Source organism: Equus caballus, chromosome 6 (assembly GCF_041296265.1).
Source record: "Equus caballus isolate H_3958 breed thoroughbred chromosome 6, TB-T2T, whole genome shotgun sequence".
NCBI classification, from domain to species: domain Eukaryota; kingdom Metazoa; phylum Chordata; class Mammalia; order Perissodactyla; family Equidae; genus Equus; species Equus caballus.
The window spans coordinates 67,566,309-67,586,363 of NC_091689.1; the positions used below are offsets into that span (position 1 = coordinate 67,566,309).

At 41.3% G+C, this 20,055-nt stretch overlaps 1 protein-coding gene across 3 annotated transcripts in view; it reads right to left on the reverse strand.

The window, feature by feature from the left end:
• TMTC1 (transmembrane O-mannosyltransferase targeting cadherins 1) overlaps positions 1-20,055 on the reverse strand; it is a 257,200-nt gene that overhangs the window by 30,959 nt on the left and 206,186 nt on the right. For all 3 annotated transcript variants that reach the window (XM_023643309.2, XM_023643308.2, XM_005611007.4), the window contains one exon: positions 3,779-3,887. In XM_023643309.2, the coding sequence (XP_023499077.2) occupies positions 3,779-3,887 (109 nt within the window). The remainder of the gene's footprint in view (positions 1-3,778; positions 3,888-20,055) is intronic.

Sequence of the window (20,055 nt, forward strand, 5' to 3'; positions counted from 1 at the left end):
CTCAATCTTTTTTAAAATAGTAACTTTTCATGAACTTGGAGTTCATCAATTTAGAAAAGGAATATAAATAAAACTTTCGGCTATTTATTAAGGCAAATCACTTTTCATAATATTAATGAATTAATACTTCGTATAGAAACAATAGCAGTAATTACAGTGGAGCCTTAAGTTATTTATTAAGATATTCATTAGCACTTAGTTGATGTTAAAGGAGATAGTTTTAAACACTCTTAAAATGTCACAGCCATAAGATACAGTGACGATAATTTAGAATATTTATCAATTTTCAGATATGGAAACTGAGGCCAAGAGAGGTAAGGTACGCCTTGCTCAAGTCTGCATATCAGGTTACTATAAAGTGAAGTCTAGAAATGGGTCTCCCAGTTCACATCAAATGCTCTTAACAGCACAGCACAGGGTAACTGAATCCCAAAGTAACTTGAGCCAAGAGATGCTGTATGAATGCCTGCATTCTACAGTGAACTATCTAAACCCTAGAGACGGAATAGGTATACAAAGAAGACACTGCTTTTCTTCAAGAAACTTGCAGTCTTGCGAGAAAAATAAACCTGAAAACTATTTAAATTATAGTTTGAGATACAAATTCAAGAAATAAAAATATATGATTAATTTGCGAGCTGATGCGTGTTCACAAAAATGTTCTAGGAGCTCTTAAGAAATATAACTCAGCATGAGCTGGGGAGGTGGAAGAATGTTGGGGGAGGAAGTGGAAGTTGAATTGGATCTTCAAAAATGGGGAGGATTTGGAGAGGGAGAAAGAAAAGATGGCATTCCAGGAAGATGGAACTGTGTGAATATCTGTAAAGAGCTCCTAAAAAACAACATGCTGCATTATCACTGCTATTAGGTGAGTGATACTGTCATTTACCTGAAGGGTAATTTTCATCAAGAAGAGCAATTTAATGTTTATTATCTGTCCTGGTGAGTTGTGAAAAAAAGGTACGAATGGGAACTATTAACACAATGCTTTATTTATTTATTCACCTACTTATACCTCCTTATTCCACAAAGAAATTGAAGCAGCTTTCAAAAACAGAGAACATAAATTGAATAAAATAAATTATTAAGGAAAATGATAAACCCAGGAGTAAAAACAGCACACGCAGAAAAGCAGACTACAGAGTCCAGATGGTTGCCGGGTAGAGGTGGGGGTGGAGGTGGGGTGGAAATAGAGTTGATCTTTCTAGCATTTGCAAGATTTTTCATGCATTAGATTAAAAATTAAACAAAAACCTTATAATTCAGGAGAAGCACAGCCTTTCCTAATACTGAGGTAGGAGAGAAATTTCTCCCTCGAGCCCTCATAAAGAAACCACGGAATGATACAGTAGGTGCTGGCCTCGACCCCATCCCTGACCCTATGGTTATGAGTAACCTCAGCCATCTCACATGGCTGTTCCTCATACTGTTCCTCAGTGTAGGACAAGAGCATCATGCTGAGGCACAGTTCAGTTACAAAATAGTGTGGCCCACATCCCCAGCCCTACTTATAATGGAAGAGTAAAATTTAGAATAGGTACCGATTTGGAGGGACTACATGTTCTTCAGTTCATATTAATTCATTTATTCATTCAAAATGTGTTGGTTGCATACAATGTGGCAGACATGGGGATATAGCCATGAATAAAAGACACAGCCATTCTCACGGTGTTAAATATTCTACTGGTGGGAGAAAGACCATAGACAAATAAATGTATGTCAGATGGTGATAAATGCTATGGGGAAAAATAAGGCACGGCAGGGTGACAGAGAATGTGGTGGGCAGTGAGAGGTAGCTATTTTGAAAGGATAATCACAGACAACCCATTTGATATGGTAACGTTTGGGCAGAAACCAGCATGAGATGAGGAAGGAAACCCAAAGATATACAGGAGAAAAGTGTCGCAGATGGAGGGAACAGTTAGTGCAAAGGCCCTGGGAGAGAAGCAAGCGTGAGAGGCTGCAAGACACCCCACCAAGCAGAGGGAGGGAGGGTGACAGGGTCTTCTTACAAAAATGAAGGAGCCAGGATGAAGTGAGACAGGGAATAATGATGGAGTTAGTCTGTTCTCCAGAAAGTCCTACTGTTGAAAGCGGCAAACAGCCATTGACGATTAAGTATCTAGGTACTAAAGTTTTTCCTTTTTGCAATTACTGACTATAGCTTTTAGCTGTTTAACCCACCCATGGTTAACTGTGCTGCTTAGGCAATATGCTGTCTGACTCCCACTAGGCTCCTATAGATAACGTCTCCCTGGAGCCTGGGTCACCATGGTAACGGGTGTGTGAGCTGTTTTTCAGGAATTACAACTCCTTGTCCACTTCAGGCCAGTTGAGACCTCCAACTCATCAACTGTGCCCATGCAGATGTCCGATAGGCGACCTTTTGACGTCAAGAGGCTAAAAACTCCACCCTCAGACCATGCTAACGCCACCATTTTGTGAACATGGGTCCTATGAAGAGGCATGAAGTCTCACCACGCTTGCACAGATCATCAATGACCTCACCTCTCCTCACCTCCAGTGACCTCTCTCCACATTTCAGACCACCTTGCCCCATATCCCATAAATATCCTTGAGTCCCTATTTTCAGGGAAGCGAATTTGAGGTTCATGCTCTTGGTTCCTCATGTGGCTGCCTTGTGAGTAAACTCTCTCTCTGCTGTAATCTCGTCGTCTTGGTGTTTGGCTTTCTGGGCTACGGGGAAAAATGAACCTAGTTCGGTAACACTGTATCTGCTTCAAAACAAGCCAAAGGCAGCTGGGGCCTGCCAGCACACACTGTAGAACATGACCATCATCATCATTTTAGCTTCAACAATGTGCTAAAATATGCATGAAAATCACCCCCCTGTAGACATTGGCTTTTGTGTAAAGCCCACCTACACTATATGGAGAATATTAGAGCAAGACAACTAGGCATGTCATTTCTGACACTTAAAATATCCATAAAATGTCCTAATTTTGTTTCCTGTGAAACCTCCAAAGTTTTTCGAGTGCAAATTGCACTGCTCTGTACCTGACATGCGGTATCAAATCATCCGTCACATTTAAGCCCAGTGAACGCTGCAGAGCATCTTTCAAAGGTGCTGAGTTTGATTCTAAAGACAACCTGGCAGCTGTAGGACAGCAGAATCTACAGTCTATCAAGGGCACTCACGTGTGTCCACAAAACCAGAGCATCAATTTAGAGAAGACAACTTATATTGTTCCCCCATAACAGGGGACAGACATGCTTCCAGGACATTGGAAAGCGGTATCAAATCATTTAGACATAAGGGAAAAGAAGGCAGGGAAGCAAAATACCCCTGTTTCATACCATGAGAAATGTCATCTCTTGGGAGCCAGCTCAATGAGCCTCTTTGATCTTCTGACAAGAATTAAGACACAGGATCTATAAGATTACTGGTAATTGATTCCATATTGAGTTCAGAGATCTTTAGCAATTCCCCAGAAAAATAACGATAACTAAGTAGTAATAAACCCAGCAACTATGGTGTACTGTTCTTGACAGATTTTGTCCCAAAGTGATAGAGAATATACCAATGGCCCATAACGGACCACCTTTGTCTAAAGACCACCTACACTATATAGAGAACACCAACATGAGAAAACTAGGCTTGGAATTTCTGTCAAGAAGAAAACTGACAGAGAGATTAGTTGTCTAATATGAACTCACAAATTAAACCATCAGTATCAAAATCTGTGTAATATTAACTTACATGTTCAACAGTAATATTTTTAACAAATATTATGTGAAATTAAATAGAAACAAGTACCTGTTCAGCTAATAATGAAGCTAAGCTTGAATATGCGTCTGCAAACTCTGGACCATATTTAATGGAATCCTTCAGTAAGATGATAGCCTCTTCCTTTTTGTCTTGGGACCTGTAGATTTTAAGACGGGGGAAAAACCATCTTTTAATAACACTTTGTTTAAATCCTCTGATTAGACTTTAAAATCTCATTTCTTTTAGTAAAGATTAAATTCACTCCAGATTTTATTGCAAACGAATGAAACTAGACTGTCTCAAGGTGCTAACAGTTTTTCTGTCTCTGAATTCTCAGCAGAAAGAGATGTTAAGATGTAAATGATGCTGCAAGTTATTCACTGATTTTTCTGCCTTCTCCTTCCTGCTGTGCACTTTTTGAGAGTTTATGTAATATTTTACAAGTTTGTTAACCAGGAAGTATGACCCTCAGAGGAGCAATTTTGGGGGTACCAGCTGGGTGGCATAGGAGCCAGTTTACAGGATGTGGAAGATAATCTGAGCCTTAGTACTAATAGCTGCACCACCACAGGCTAGGCTCCTAACAGAGGCTGAGCCACCTGACAGGGACAAACCAGCCCAACAGCCCATATTAATCTTGACTTTCTATCTAAGAGAGATACATTTTATACATAATTTATGAAATTAGAAAATATTGTGACTACTGGCTGGCAAAGAATGATCAGCTATTTTATCATCATATTTTTATTAAAAATCAGGGCTGGTTCTGTCTTCTTCACTTTAGTCTTCTCCCAGTGATTATACTTCTGGTTCAAAGAAGACTCAGGGTCTGAAAGTTATTACCCTTATTTTGGGCGACAGTTCTCTTTCCTTTTAGTGCCATGGAGAAACACTGGATCATCATCCTGATATCACTATCTTTGAAGCCAAAAATGTACACAAGCAGTGATCAACTTTGCTACTAACACAATTTCACAAACACTGATCAAGTGCCAAGTGCTAGACGTTGTAATTGGCAAAAGAAATGGAATGAGGAATAGAGCCCCCGGAACTACAGAGAGCACACAGCCAAAGTGTCCCCCCATCTTTCCCAGTGACCAATACTGAATTGTGTGCTTATGTTTTTACTATTTAAGGGCAATAATCGTCTATTCAGCAATGAATATGTACCATATGCTCTGATAAATTTCCCCATAATATTAATTTAATTCTCTCAACAATCCCATGAAGCAGGTATTATTGTCCTATCATACCCATTTTTCTAATGTGAAAATTTCGATTCAGAAAAGTCAAGTGCATCATCATGTGCATATAACGAGTCTTGTGAGTCAAGACCCAGTGCTCTTCCATCACACCCATCTGCTTATTCTAACTACTTAGAAATCCACCTCTTACGACCTTGCTGCTCAAAGTGTGATTAATGGACCAGTATCATCAACATCACCTAGGAGCTTGTTAGAAATGCAGAGTCTCAGGCCCCATCCAGATATAATGAATCAGACCCTGCATTTTAAGAAAATTCTCAGGTAAATTGTGCACATATTGAGATTTCAGCAGACCTGCTCCATGAATTATCGAAGGCAGCTGAGAGTAGCTTCTTCTCTAAAGCCCCTATAGCTTCAGTCTCTGTAGGACGAAAATCTACAGCGGGAAAAGTAATACTGACTCCACAAGCTTGAGTTCCAAGTGCTAGAAGCAGCATGTTACAAGGCGATTTTACCTAGAAGATGAGTCTCCAACACAGACGTTGAACAAAAAGTCATGTTTCCAGCATAGACATTGCATTTAGCTCTTCAACTGAGCAAACCGCTATCATTTTCTATCACGTGTTAGCTATTTCCCACGGCAGCTGGCCGTCCATGCTATCCTTTCCTCATTGGGGTCTAGCCAACTCCTCCCGGGCTCCTCCTGATGCAGTCTTGCCCTCGATATCAAGGTGTACCACCTGTGTCCTTAAGTGGCTTGTCCTTGGGACATGGCTTTAAAGTTGGATGGTTGTAAGAAATGTGCATTACAGCTCTCTTCATGCTACTTTCTTGTTGATTCATTCATTTAGTCCGCAAACGTTTAAGGCGTGTCTGTAGGACTCTGTGGAAGTCCACTATGTTTATAAACTCTTGGGTTTCTATTCCAAAATACACCTTGAAGTAATTCTTCCACGGGCACATGTTTTAAAATAAAAACTAATATTTAATCCTGGTAATTTGACTATTGATTTCATGGTTAGCAGAACTCTTCCTCTAAGGATTTCATAAATCTTTATTAACATTAATTTGGAGATCCTCCCAAAATCCAAAGGAAAGTATGGACTTAGGAAATTAAGGCTGAAAATTAAGTGAGTCCCTCAGGACATAATTTAGCTTGGAGGTTTTTCAAAATCAGCAGAAAAAATCCCACAACAATTTGATAGTAAAGATTTAATGGTTTTCACCTGGCAAGACTTACAACAGATAGAATGGCAACTTAAAACTTTTATAGATGGAACTCAGCGAGATTAATTACCACTTAATACGGTCTATGAATCTAAATACTTGAGGACGTCCGTTAACATTCATGTGACACAATGGAAAAGTCAGCATCAAAGTCATTCACAGGAAACTCAGATTCTTTACGAAAAACTGTATCTCTATTAGTCTCTTGAGGGACTGAGGGACACACTTTCAGAAAAACATCTCATCAGGCAATTTTGTTTAGTATATGAGTATTGCGAGATGCAAAGACTCGGGCAGACAGACATCTCTTCTTGGCTCTACGCTCCTGGATGACTCTGCTGTTTCCCTGGGAGCCTCTGAGAGTCATCAGACACCAACAGGGGTTGGCATATGCCACGTTAATGGATATTTCTAAATGATTTTAGGAAAGCCAAAAAAATTGCCAAGTGGAAATTTTGTAGTTGTTTTTGTTTCTGAAAGGGAGAGGAACAGTAGGGAAGACGTACTTCTCTGTAGTCTCTTTTTTGCTCACTGTTTGGTGAGAGTTTATGAAATAGGTGTGGTTTTGACCCAATAACTTACAGCAGACAGTTCATCTAAATGGAAGCTTCCTTGGTCACACAGTGACGTGACCACCACATGAGACCCAAACTGCATTTCAACGTGTTTCTGAATTCAGTAGCATTCCTTCTCATATCTACATTATGACCCAGGTTTCTCTGCTAATTACCATATTTAAAAAGAATTCTATCGGATTAGTGCAGCCTGGAGTGCACCTGACTCAGTTCTGTTTGCTAACACCTAAGTTCACACCCTTAGTTCACAATCTTTTTCTAGTTTCCTCTGTCTTTTTCTTCTACTACGTACATACAGCTGAAAGACACTCTTTTTCTAGAGCAATGCTTTCAACACATTCCCTTATATAAAAATCTTCATCAATGCCCTACTGCCTACAGATAGACTCTCAGCTTAAAACCCTCTACAATATGGTTCTGACCTACATTCCAAACACACCAGGTACCCACTAGTCAGCCAGACTGGGTGCCCTTTGGCATCTATTCTACAGACCCTAAGAGATCACCTGCTCCACTGCTTCTCTGCCCCCACTGTACCTTAAAATCATGTGGGGTGCTTTTAAAAAGACCGGAGCATTCTGAGGTTGGGCCTCTTAATAGGGAGCTCTCCCTAGGAATATGACAGCCATCCAGATTTGAGAATTATGGATATAATCCAATCTCCTCGGTTTAGTTGTGGAAACTGTCTCAGGGAGCCCCAGTGATGTGTCCTGTTCCCAAGCAAAAGAGGAAGGCCTCACCCCAGATCTTATGCCTCTCAGCCTGGCATTCTTGCCCTGTCACTTCACAGAGGGCTTTCTCCTCCTCCCCACTCAACTTCTGCCTCCCCATGAAGCCTTTCCTGATTCCTCCAGCTCAGAGCATGATCCCCTCTTCAGAGTTCCTAAACATATAACAAAATCAGAAACCAAATATATGCTACCTTTCTGTTTTGATTTTTTTTTGGATCTCCGTAAGAAAAAAGATGGTAGAGGAATCGCTGTTAGAAGCCCCGTTCTGGCCTCCAAAGGGGCAGCTGCCCTCTGTTCTTGAGCTTAACATTCTGTGGAGTAACTGGGCCCGAGCTTACTTCTCTTCTCCAAGGCTCTGGCATCGCACATGAAGGCCCCTCCACCACTGCCTCCTTCGGGAGGGTGACAGTCTGTCTATCACTGAACGCGACATGCGGGCAAGTTTTTAAAGCTTCATGTTTTGCAATAGCTATTGGCTGAACATTTACTCTCTGCTAAGGACAGACTAAGTGATTCATTTGCATTATTTTAATTATTCAGCACTATAAAGTAGGCATAATCATCTCCATTTCAAAGATTTAGATAACAATACTAGCAACCACCACACCAACAAAAATCAAAAACTGAGATTTGGAGAGCTCAAGAGATTTGCCCCCAGCACACAGATACGACAACACCAGGATTCTAATTTAGAACTTCAGATCTAGCCAGTTCCATCCATAGGCCATGCTCGGCAGCCCTGAATCCACTCTCTTATATGTTATGCACCCTGTCTGTGACCATTACTAGGTTTTAAGCTCCTTCATAGGCAGGACTCATGTCTCAGAAATCTTACTTCTTTTATCCCAGAGACTAGTACAGTGACCTGCAAATAGTAGAAATGCAATAACTGCTACATTTTTTTTAAAAAACTACGGGTTCACTATCTTCTTTATTCCGAGATCTTTGTAAACCTTCTTAAATAAGCTTTTCCATATTCTAATAAAATTTGACAGGGGAGGGCAAAGTAATTATCTATTTAATGTCTCTGTTTTTACAGCTCTTTCAAAACTATAGAAGTGATCTCAAGGAAGACAGAAGCATCCCAAGTCTTAGAGTCATAAGGAAATTCAAGTAGAGTTTCCATTTATTGAGCACTTATTTATCAGGTACTGCTAAACAGCTTCTCTACCTTACAGTACACCATAGTTAAAAGCACAGACTCAAAACCAGGACTGGATTCTGACTCTACCTCTACCATTTACGAGCTGTGTTGCCTTAGACAAATTATCTGACCTCCCTGTGTCTCTGGCACTCAGCAGGTGAGTTTCCTTAGACAAATTATCTGACCTCCCCGTCTCTGGCACACAGTAGGTGTGTCTCCTTAGACAAATCATCTGACTTCCCCGTGTCTCTGGCACACAGTAGGTACTATATATATTTTGGCTTTTATTAGCTTGTGTAATGTTTCTAAAACCATCCATTAAAACCTATATCCCCCCTCAAGCTGAGGAGGCTCAAATGGCAGACTGAAAGCTCAGAAGCCACTCTGCTGACATCAGAGCCACACAAAGGAGCTGACACAAAGGAGCGGGTCTGCATTTTCTACGGTTGATTGCTACAGGTGAATATTTAGGCAAGAAAGAATCAGGAGCAATTTTGAGCCTCTCCTTCAGCCAAGCCAGGGAAGCCTCTCAGAAAGGTTTAAGCATTTATTTCCATGTAAAAAGGTATAACAAGAGATGCAGAAAATTTCAAATAGACATTATGAAATTCCTTAATAATGGGAATTACCCACGTACTCTGATTGTTCAGATCACCTCTGGGCCAGCATTAGACAGCATTAAAATTTCCTAATGCATTCATTTCGGCTCTATAATAAGCAATTTAGGAAAATCAGGAGCCTATTATCAATGTAAGCCCCATCTATAGAGGACTATTCTGTTAGCCATTTAGACTGCATTGACAGGTCAATTCAAAAGGGTAAAAATATGAAACAACATTTTCCTCTGAATTCATCAGGCATGTAATACAGGTATATAGGTAACCAAGTCTGCAGGTTGTTTCTCCGAATTACATAGAAAAAGCTTGAATTAAGTAGCTCATAATTGGTGAAAAAAATTGATAAAACCAAAGCTCAGTACATACACTATTAATTAACCTCGGGCACACCCTCAGTTGGAGTCACAGAAGGAACACTCTGAATCCCTCTGGAAGCTGATGTCATGCTAAGGACACTGAGGACTGGCAGAGCCTCTGTTAGGGGGTTCAACTGGCACTGAAGGGACTATTAGGGATCCCTGGAGAGGTGAGAGACACAGGTAAGAATAAAATCACTCCAGGGTTAGGTAACATGTGTTGCCCCTCAGCATCCTGAACGTCCTTATCTGCCACCAGCTGATGACTGACGATCCTCCACGACTTAAAATGCTCTGTCTTCACTCTTCTCTTAGATCAACAGATCTCAAATTTTAGTGCTTAAGAACTATTAAGTGTTTGGTAAAATACAGGATCCCAGGCCTCATAAGATTCAGTAGGTCTGGGGTAGGGCCAGGAATCAATATTCTTTTTTATTTTATTTAATTAATTTTTTGAGGAAGATTAGCCCTGAGCTAACATCTACTGCCAATCCTCCTCTTTTTGCTGAGGAAGACTAGCCCTGAGCTAACATCCATGCCCATCTTCCTCTACTTTATATGTGGGACGCCTACCACAGCAATGGTTTGCCCAAGAGGTGCCATGTCTGCACCCAGGATCTGAAGCAGCGAACCCCGGGCCACCGAAGCCGGACATGCACACTTAACTGCTGCGCCACCGGGCCGGCCCCGCAATATTCTTAATAAGCCTCTAAGGCGATTCTGCTGCTGGTGGTCTTCAGCCTATTCTTTAAGAAACTCTGCCCCATTTACTATCTGGGATTTGCCTGGTCAATTGATCCTTGAGGTAAGACTAAATGTAACAGAGTGTGGAAAGCTAAATAAAAGGAGAAAGAAGACTTCCTGGAGTAATCCAAACCAAAGAGAAAGGTCACAGCGGCCGGGTGATTTGCCTGGACGATCGACACCTCTGGATGCTGCGTGATGTGGGGAGGCTGGAGTAGGGGTGCGTGGAGGGGGACGCTGGGGAACTGCAACTGGAAGAGGCAGTTTTCTCTCTCACAGAAGCTCCGTTGCAAACGTCCTCTATTTTGCCTCTAAGTCCTAGCTCCTGGGATGCCATATAGGCATCAGAACATGAATAAAAATCTCCTAATATTCTGCAAGCACAACTCCACTCTCTTAAGTTTCCCCCAGGAACTTCCAAAAGGCTAAAATTCCTGAGAAGGGATTCCTGGGACCAATAACATCTTCATCATTGATTTCATAGGAGAAACGTTAAGTAGAAACTAGATCTTGTTCACAATGTGCAAATTTTGCCGTTAAATATTTGTAGTTTCACAGGGAATTTTCCCTTTGGTTATACAGCAGTGGGACTGTTTTTCTTGTGTGTTAAGTAACAACATTTGCATCATCTCACTTTCCTGGCTCTATCTCAATGACAGATCTTTAGCAAAAGCAAATAAGGCTTCGCCACATTTTCTTTTAGGAATTAAAGACCTGTGAAGTTTGTCAATTTACAAAACTTTTTGGATTGCTGTCTAAAAATCTCATGACACATTTAAACTGAAAGCAGATGCTTGCGTTAAAAACGTATTGACATTTTGGGAGAATTTAGGAAATGCCATAACAAAAATACATGGATTTGGCAATCCACTTGGCAGCAGTAAAATTTCCTATTAAACACAGCGTGAACCTGGACTGTCGGGCAGCTCTGTTCCTAGTCCTTTGTTGGGGGATTTTGTTGTTGTTGGATCCAAAAATGATGTCTCTCATAGAGGAAAAAGATAATGTGGTTTTTTGCAGTGGGGAGGGGGGTGCTCATAGACCTTACCAGCTCTTCTGAAAAACTGAATTGTGAAAGGCAAATGTCTGACTGAGATGATCTTTTCAGTGCACACATTTTTCTGTGGCTCTACTATCTTTAGTAGTAGAAGGAAAATAAGAAAATTGGATCCTATTCTGTGTAGCCTCCATTATGTTCAAGTTTACTGAATACATTTCTGGGTGATGCGATAGAAATACAGCACCTAGTTTGTTGGCATTCATCCTAGTTTTTCTGCTTGACTTTTTACAGAAGCCACACAGAACTGTCTGGAGGACAGATTCATATTATTCAGTGGTGAAGAATGAGCTTTTTTTCCAACCCCAAAATCACAGTCAGTATAGTCAGCATTAAGAGAACAGGTTGCCTGCACGCCCCATGGTGGGGCTGCAGTATCAGATTCAGGTCGCTGCGGTAACAATGGAGGCAGCTGGGGCGCCCACCCTAGCTGGTGTGAGTGGTCAGGCTTTGGTTGCCTTTAACACCTCTCCCCCAGCTGAAAACAGGAATGGAATGATGGAAAGTGCTGATGCTGTCTAGTCACAGAGCGGCAGAGATGGAGACACGGCTCACACAAAGACCTCACACAGGGGCTGGCACAGAGTAAGCCCTGAGGAAATGTTCGTGCGGAGTCCCCTCCTCCTTCGCTCCTTTGGAACAGCTCTTGACGTCTTTATCATCAGCTCGGTGAGGTCACTGCCCTGAACCCGGGCAGTAGGGCGTTTGCCCCACGATGGCCTTGATCCTGCGCGTGTGGAGCCAGTTCTGTGCCACGAGTGCACGGAGGGGGTCTTGGAGGGCGAAAATAGTCCCAAGTCAGCATCACTTCAAAGCGCAGGTGAATATTTATGTTAAGCCCTTCCTCAGTTTGAAGGAAAGCAGGGAAACGATGCTCCCAGGTTGGGACACGGAGGGGAAGGCAGCTGAGAATAGCCTGATTTAGCCAGGATTCATCCATCCCATAGATAAAGGGCCACGTTGGTGATGCAGTTGAATGCATGTCACTGGTTTTAGGCTCAGGCTGACTGCTGTCTAAATCCTGGCTCTGCCCTCACCTGTGATATGACCTGGGTCAGATGCTCCACCTCCATGAGCCTCAGTGGCCAAATCTGTGAAATGTGCACATTAATCTCTGCCTCTCTAGGTTCCTCTAAGTGTGGAATAGACACACACCAACAGTGTGCTTGGCAGAGTGTCTGGCACATGGGACGGTGCAGTAAATCTTAGCTCTGCTCACTCCTTCCCCACTCTCCAACTGGATTTCCATCTGGAATTTCTACCAGAAGCATCACTAGCTGATTTCTCAGCAAAGACAGGATGCTGTTCCAATGCAAGTATTGCCTCTAAAGAGAAAGGGGTTTTCAAGTTCCTTTCTGGTCTTCTACTTACATTTCAGTTAAGAGGTTAGAAACTTGGAGTCAGGTTAAAACCACAGATTCTCACAGCTAGCGACCATTACAGGATTACCCGGTCCCAGCTCTTATTCTGAAGAGGAGGAAACTGAGTCTCAAGGAGGTTGAGTATTGCCTGAAGCTCTTCAACTGCAGGAGTAGAAAATGCATTACCTAATTCTGATTCATCATTAATTTTAGACCAAGAAGTTGAGCTTCAAATTAGATGCAAGAAATTATGTTCCTGGGCTAGCAATAATAATAGCTAAAATGTATTTCATCCTCATTGGGGGCTGGGTCCTATGTTAAGTACTTACATGCATCCTCATGTTTAGTACTCATAAAGGACATAGTTAACAGTAGTATTTCCACTTTATAAGGCAGTAATTGAAGGCACTGCAAGATAAAATCGTTTCCCAAGGTCACACAATGCTAGGTGGTAGAGCTGAGATCCAAACTCACAAAGCTCTCCAGCTCCCAGTCCTGACGAGAGCACAGGAGAGATGGTTAGTGGGGCAGCATGATGTCACTGAGAGCGCGGCTCTGGAGGTCCCCCTTACAACTTCCTGCGGGTGACCCTCCCTCGCCCGTTTCCCCGTCAGTAATAGGGAGGGAGGGATGGCGTCCGCCCTCCACAAACCCTGAGTGGGCAGCTTCAGGAGACAGGAGGAAGCACTCTGCAATTTGTCATTCAAGTGTCAGTTACTATTGTTCTTTTCACTTGGAGGAGCAGAGGTGGCAGAATGGTTGGGGGCAGAGAGCCCCGCCATGCTGTTCAGCAGACAGGTGGCACAGCATGGAAGCACCAGGCTGGGCCTGCTCGAGGAGAGGACAGGGGAGGGAGGTTGGCAGAGCTGGTAAGGAGTCACCAAGAAGGGAAGGAGCTTTAAAAGCAAGCTTGACCTCCCCACATGCTTCCTGGGACAGATCCTGCAGGCATAGGCAAGCGCGGGCCAGAGTGACCCAGAGAACATGCATATTCCTCTTTCTGTCCTTTATAGTTCTCTTCCTGGCCTATAATGAGCATTTTTAGATTTGAAAGCCTTTTAATGATCTCTAACCACTTATATTCTAAATTTAGCCTCTGTGTCAAGGCAAAGTTGATCTACCGGGTTTAAGATAAAAAGTTGAGGTGCCTGGTCCCCTAAAGTAAGAAAATGTGTGCAAGAAGGAACTCCAATGATTATCCTCATTTCTCTAATTCTTTTCTTTTTCCCTTTGCTTTTTGGTGATGAAGATTGGCTCTGAGCTAACATCTGTTGCCAATCTTCTTCTCTTTTTTTTTTCTCTCCCCAAAGCCCCAGTACATAGTTGTATATCCTAGTCATAGGTCATTCTAGTTCTTCTATGTGGGATGCGGCTACAGCACGGCTTGAGTAGTGTAGAGGTCTACACCCAGGCTCCAAACCAGCAAACGCCAGGCCACAGAAGCAGAGCATGCGAACTTAACCACTTAGCCACAGGGCCAGCCCCGACTCTTATCCTTTTACTTGAACTGTACCTTCTTTAAGCTACATCTCCAGTCAAGAGTTCTTCCAAGTCATTCCCCAGCACAAGAGCTTAAGGGGATGAGATTCCAAATGCAGCTGGTTAAGATTATGGGGGTTAAGCGAGTGGGAACATGATTTTCAGGACAGAGGAGACAGCTGAAAACTCTTGGACTTGACAAAGCAGTCTGGCCTGTTTCGTTATCCTCTGTCAGAAATATTTACACAAGGAAAGAAAATGATGACATTCCAATTCCTTCAAGAGAATGTAAACAAAAGCAGGAGTTCCTTAAAGCTGGCTCTCCCCCACCGGGCTTCCTGTGCAGAAATGTCTTCTGGCCTCAGGAGTGTTTATTGCAGCTATCATGGCAAAAGAAAGGATTGAGAAAAGGGACATTTCCTTGCAAACCACACTATGGATTTAAAACAACTCACTCATGCTCAATTCATTAGTAATCACAGCATGAATGAGTAGAGCTTTGGTGGGAGAGAGAGATTTACAAAAATATTTCAACAATGAGCAATCTATTGATATAAAAATAACTCCCAAATCTTGAGGAAATAGGTAAACATTCTCATCATTTCCCAGATAATTAAGTTTTGTACAGACATTGAATATAAGATGATAAAAAAGCAAATGAAACCATATGAGTTCTCACTTTAAAACTTTTGTAATATTCTCTCAAATGTAGTTTGCAGGTTTGTATTTCTCATTCATTGACAAGTGGCCAGTTTGGCTGGGTGTCTCGGCCTACACGGTATGGGAGAGTAGGAGAAAATAGAGGAAAGTGTCAGAATTATGGAAAGTGCTGAATGCTAAGCCTTTTGGACATACATACAGATGTGTGTATGTAATGGATACTCAATGAATTTCTCAGGTGCTCCTAAATTTATGGGGGGAGGGGGCAGTGAAAGAAGAGTAGATGTTGGCAATAGAAGAGAAAAATAATGTTTTATAAGCAATGAAATAAAGAACTTCAAAAGCAGTGGGAGGTCAACAGAGTCATATTCTTCACTTCAGAGAAATCAAGGGGAATAAGAACTGAGCGAACCTTTGGAATTCACAGCTGATGTTCAAGAGAGCAGCTCCACCAGAGAGATGAACGACAGGTGCCGAGGAGGGAGAAGCACTAAGTGCTAACCATTCTTCTTGCCAACTTGATCAGAGAAAGGAAGGAGTGAGGAGAACAACTGGAGGGAACAGCTGAATTGAGAAAGATTCCCAAGGGCAATCTGGGTTATAGAGAAGTTTGTGGAATGGGAAGAATCTGAAGACCTAACAGAGAGCCCATGATAATGGAAGGGGGAAAGGGAAAGAAACAGAATCAAGGACACACATGGACTGTACACTAATGCCCACTAATGGCTAAAATAAAAAGACTGACAACACCAAATGTTAGTGAGGGTGTGAGGCAAAAGCATCTCTCACCATTGCTGATGGAGTGACAAGTGGTACAATCACTTTGGAGAACTGTTTGGCAGTTTCTTAAAACACTAAAGATAGATCTACCCACAATTCTACTCCTAGATACTTACCCAAGAAAAATGAACATACAAAGACTGAGGCATGAATATTCACAACATGAATATTCATAATAATTCAAACCTGTAAACAAACCAAGTATCCACCCACAAGAAAATGGATAAACAAATTACAGCATATTTATACAATGGAATACTACTCAGCAATAAAAAAAAATGCAGCATGTAACAACATGGATAAAACTCAAAAATTACAATAAGCAAAAATATCCAGATGCCCAAAAAAGTACATAGTAAACGATTACCTTTAAATGAAGTTCTAAAACAGGCTAAAACTAGTTTATGGCAAAAAAAAATCAAAACAATGATTGCCTCAGGGGAGCAAGGAATTTACTTGGAAAAAGGCACGAGGCATCTTTCTGGGATGATGGAAATGCTCTATATGTTATTTTGGGGTTAATTACAAGAGTATATAAAATTGTCAAAACTCATTGCACCGAATAGCTAAGATTTGTGCACTTTTTTCCATGTTAATTATGCCTCAATTTAAAAAACACATAAACACAAGTCTAAGCACTAGCCTTATTAAGGAGGCAAGACAATTCTTGCTCCCATGGAAAAGCAAAAGAAGTGGGAGTCTGTGAACACGCAGGAGATTTTGAGGTAGGATGAAGGGAAGCTGCAAAAATTCACCTTGAATGACTTGAATGTTCTTAGTAAAAATAAGGGATGATGTCACCTTCTGGGTATGTGCGTGGGCACCAAGGAGGAGAACAAAGGATGATGTCTGATGAAAACATATGTGTATGTTTCAAACATGTATGATTAAAACAGAAAATATTTGGGAGATATTATAAGACCATTGAGATGAATCTAACAGCTCTGACCGCTGATCCTGTTTTGTTTCACAATGCTCTCTTCAGAGCTGTTAGGATCCCATTCAACTCAGATTTGTTTTTCACCTCCAGCACCTGATAGGAAGCGTGAGTATAGGGCATACATTCTGGATAGAGGTGAACATTGCTCCTTGGAGTGGGGGTGGTGTGGTGAAAAATAATATTAGATTACACATAAAAATAAAATTAGATATTACAGTGGTTTGCAGTCTCCCCGAGCTCAACACTACCTAACAAATCGTACTATTGAGTATTTAACTGGGAGAAGGGGTGATAAGGAAAAAATGCTTAAAAGGCTCTTGTGGTGGGTGTGGGAGGTTGATAATGAAAAAGAGTTGAGAAATACCAGTCTAGCCAAACCAAAATGCAGGCAATGAAAGATACTTTGGGGTGGGGGTCTGGTCAGGCAAGTAAATGATGGTCAAGGTGTTAAAAAGTCTAAATTGATGCATTACTGAAACAGATCAGATAAATCAGATAAGAGATTATAAGTTATGAACATAAAAATCAGAGAGAACAGAGATTCTAACAATGGTTAAGAGTAGGGCCAGCAGGAATGAGGAAGCAGAGAGTAAAAACACTTGTTTTGGAAGGCATGTCAACATTAAGGTCTTGAAATAAGACAACTGAGTACAGAGAAGAGCTAGGAGGTGGCAGATCATGTTTACAACCCCGTCAAGGGGTCAGTAGGAACGACAGAGAGAGGGAAGGGAAGGGTGAAGGGTGGCCAGAGGTAAGAGGTTAAGGTCAAAGAGGAACACTTCACAATTCAGGTACTAGAGAATGAAAAGCTCGGCATAATTAAAGAGCCCATGGCATGGCCGTGTTGGTGAATGCCCAAGGTACAGCAGAAAAGGTGGGCCCTGGAGCAGAGGTGGCACAGGAAACAGGCGATGGATGTAATTGTTGAATTCACTAAAGATGGCAGCACAGGTTGGAAAGCAAGGGAAAGTCATTGCCTTGGTGCTCAAGTCCCTGAGGATAACGGAGGAATGTACAAAAGACTGTGAAATGGCAGTTATGAGGACGGAGATGGTGTTAATGAGATACTGATCGAGGCTTCAGAAGAGCTGGAGGAAGGAGACCTGGGGAGAGACAGGTATGAGTTGGACAAAGATGAGGTGGGAGAAATTGTCTCGGCCTTGAGACGACAGATAAGTAAAGTGGGAGGAAATCTGGATACTAATAGGTCACCACGGGGGTGGGGAGTAGGATTTCACTCCAGGGGGAGGATGCAGAACTTGCCTGCCCAAAATAGACAGCCTAATGTGGTGGGAAGCACCGCAAAAAGTTTTGCTTTATCCAGGGGACTGGCATTTTGGATTCTCTGGGGCTTCAGTTAAAAAGTACAGAAGAGGAGAACTACTATCTTGAGTATATAAACTTGCTTTTCATGGAATAAAAGGTGGTATGGCTAGTACCAAAGCATAAGGAAATTTATCCCAAACATTTAAATTTGCTTCAAAGATAATGGGTACCCTTCTCTCCAGGTCCTTTTATTCCTGAGAAATTCAATTTTCTAAAGGATCGGACTAAAGAAAATCAAACGTATGCTGTTATCAAATTCATCTTCCATATAGTTCAATTATTGGACGTCATATTTCATTTTTCTTCTGGGTTTTGATTATGAGATTTATTATAACAGCCATATAATACCCATATCCTATCAGGCGAATGGAAGGTAGTTTTGGCAATGAGGGAGGTGTGATATGATTCTTTAAGAGGTTCTTTTCATATTCTGTTTCAGCCGCAAAACCAGTAACTATTTTAGCCAAGCAGTCACAGAAAGATTTCCCCATGCCTTGAATTTAAATATTCTATTATACTCTCTTGAGCCTTCAGAGACTTGTGCTCTTTTCAACCATAAAAAGTTTATGCTACTCTTGCCTATTTTCTTTTACATTCTAGGTTCCAAGCAAAGCGAACAATAATTAGTAAAACTTAAGAATGCTGGCATGGAAAGCCGTCCCTTATCACTCTGTCACTCCGTCAAAGTGCTACGCAGAATCATAGTAGATTCGCTTCAAAGTCCAGTGAAATGGGCATGGAAGAGGCCAAGGAGACGCGGATAACAGTGAAGTCTATTGCTATGAACACTTCTAAAGCTGTCTGTCATATAATCCCAAGAATTCAAATGAAATTTGTCCTCAGTGCTACAACTGAGATTCTCTGACAGAATCACATCTTATTTAGAGCTTCCGGCCTGGAGAAAGACGCATATTTCTCTCAAAGTCAAGGTCATTAACAAAGGTCTGTGCAGTCTAATACAGCAGCCACTAACCATATGTGGTACTGAACATGTGAAATATGACCAGTCTGAGATGTGCTATAAGTATAAAACATACACTGGATTTCAAAGAGGAACTATAAAAAAAGAAGGCATACTATCTCATTAATATTTTTACATGTCGGATTTTAAAATTAATTTTTAATATTAATTACATGTCAGGATACTATTTGGGAGATACTGAGGTTAAATAAAATATATTATTAAAATTAACTATACCTTTTTTAATGTTTTGAATATGGCTACTTGAAACTTTTAAATTAGAGATCCTGGCTCATTATATTTCTGCTGGGCAGAGCTGCTCTAGGCTGTAGCCCGTTTTGAAGTGAGCCACAAGGAGGCAGTCAAATGTGGTGATTAAGCGCAAGGGTACTTGGTCAGACAGATCTGGGTTCAATTCCCACATCTTCTATTTCCTCACTAAGGGACCTGAGCATGCTATTTCTCCAAATCTTAGCATTTTCATTCATAAAATAAGAATAATTACAGTGTTCCCCATCAGGGATGGTCAGACCTGAACTTCTCGTTTCTAAAGAGATAACTTAGGTTCTTATAATGAGCATTAAGTTTTAAATTACAAAAAAGGGCACAATTTCTAAAAGTTAGTTGTCTAATGAGAAATAAATAGGGTATAATCAATAGGGCATATCTTAAATGAAAAGTAGAATGGACCAAATCAAACCAAATTTAAAATATTCTTATCCTTTTTTGCCATTGCTACTTAATAGCAGAAATATATTAAGGAAAGCAGAAGTAAAACTTAGAGTCATCTAAATGTCGATTAGCTTGGCTGTTTTCCGGGTCACCCCTCTGCCACTGAGGGAATAATGTAAACAGACTTTATTGTTTCCTGAAGAAAAACAGGAAGGCACTTTTTCCCAGAAGGCAACTGCGTGTCATTAAATAGGCAAATATTAAGTAATTTTTGGATAGGAGAGTTATTTGGGCAACATGAGTAATGGAAAGTGAACAGGACAGGAGTCCAAGGGCAGTGATTCAATCCTGGGCCTGCCACAGCCTAGGGCAAGGTCACACGAGATCTCCGAATCTTGGTTTCCTCATCTGTAAAATGAGGATGAGGATGATAATACTTCTTGCAACACACTGTTTTAAAGATTAAATTAATTAACAGATATTAAAAAAC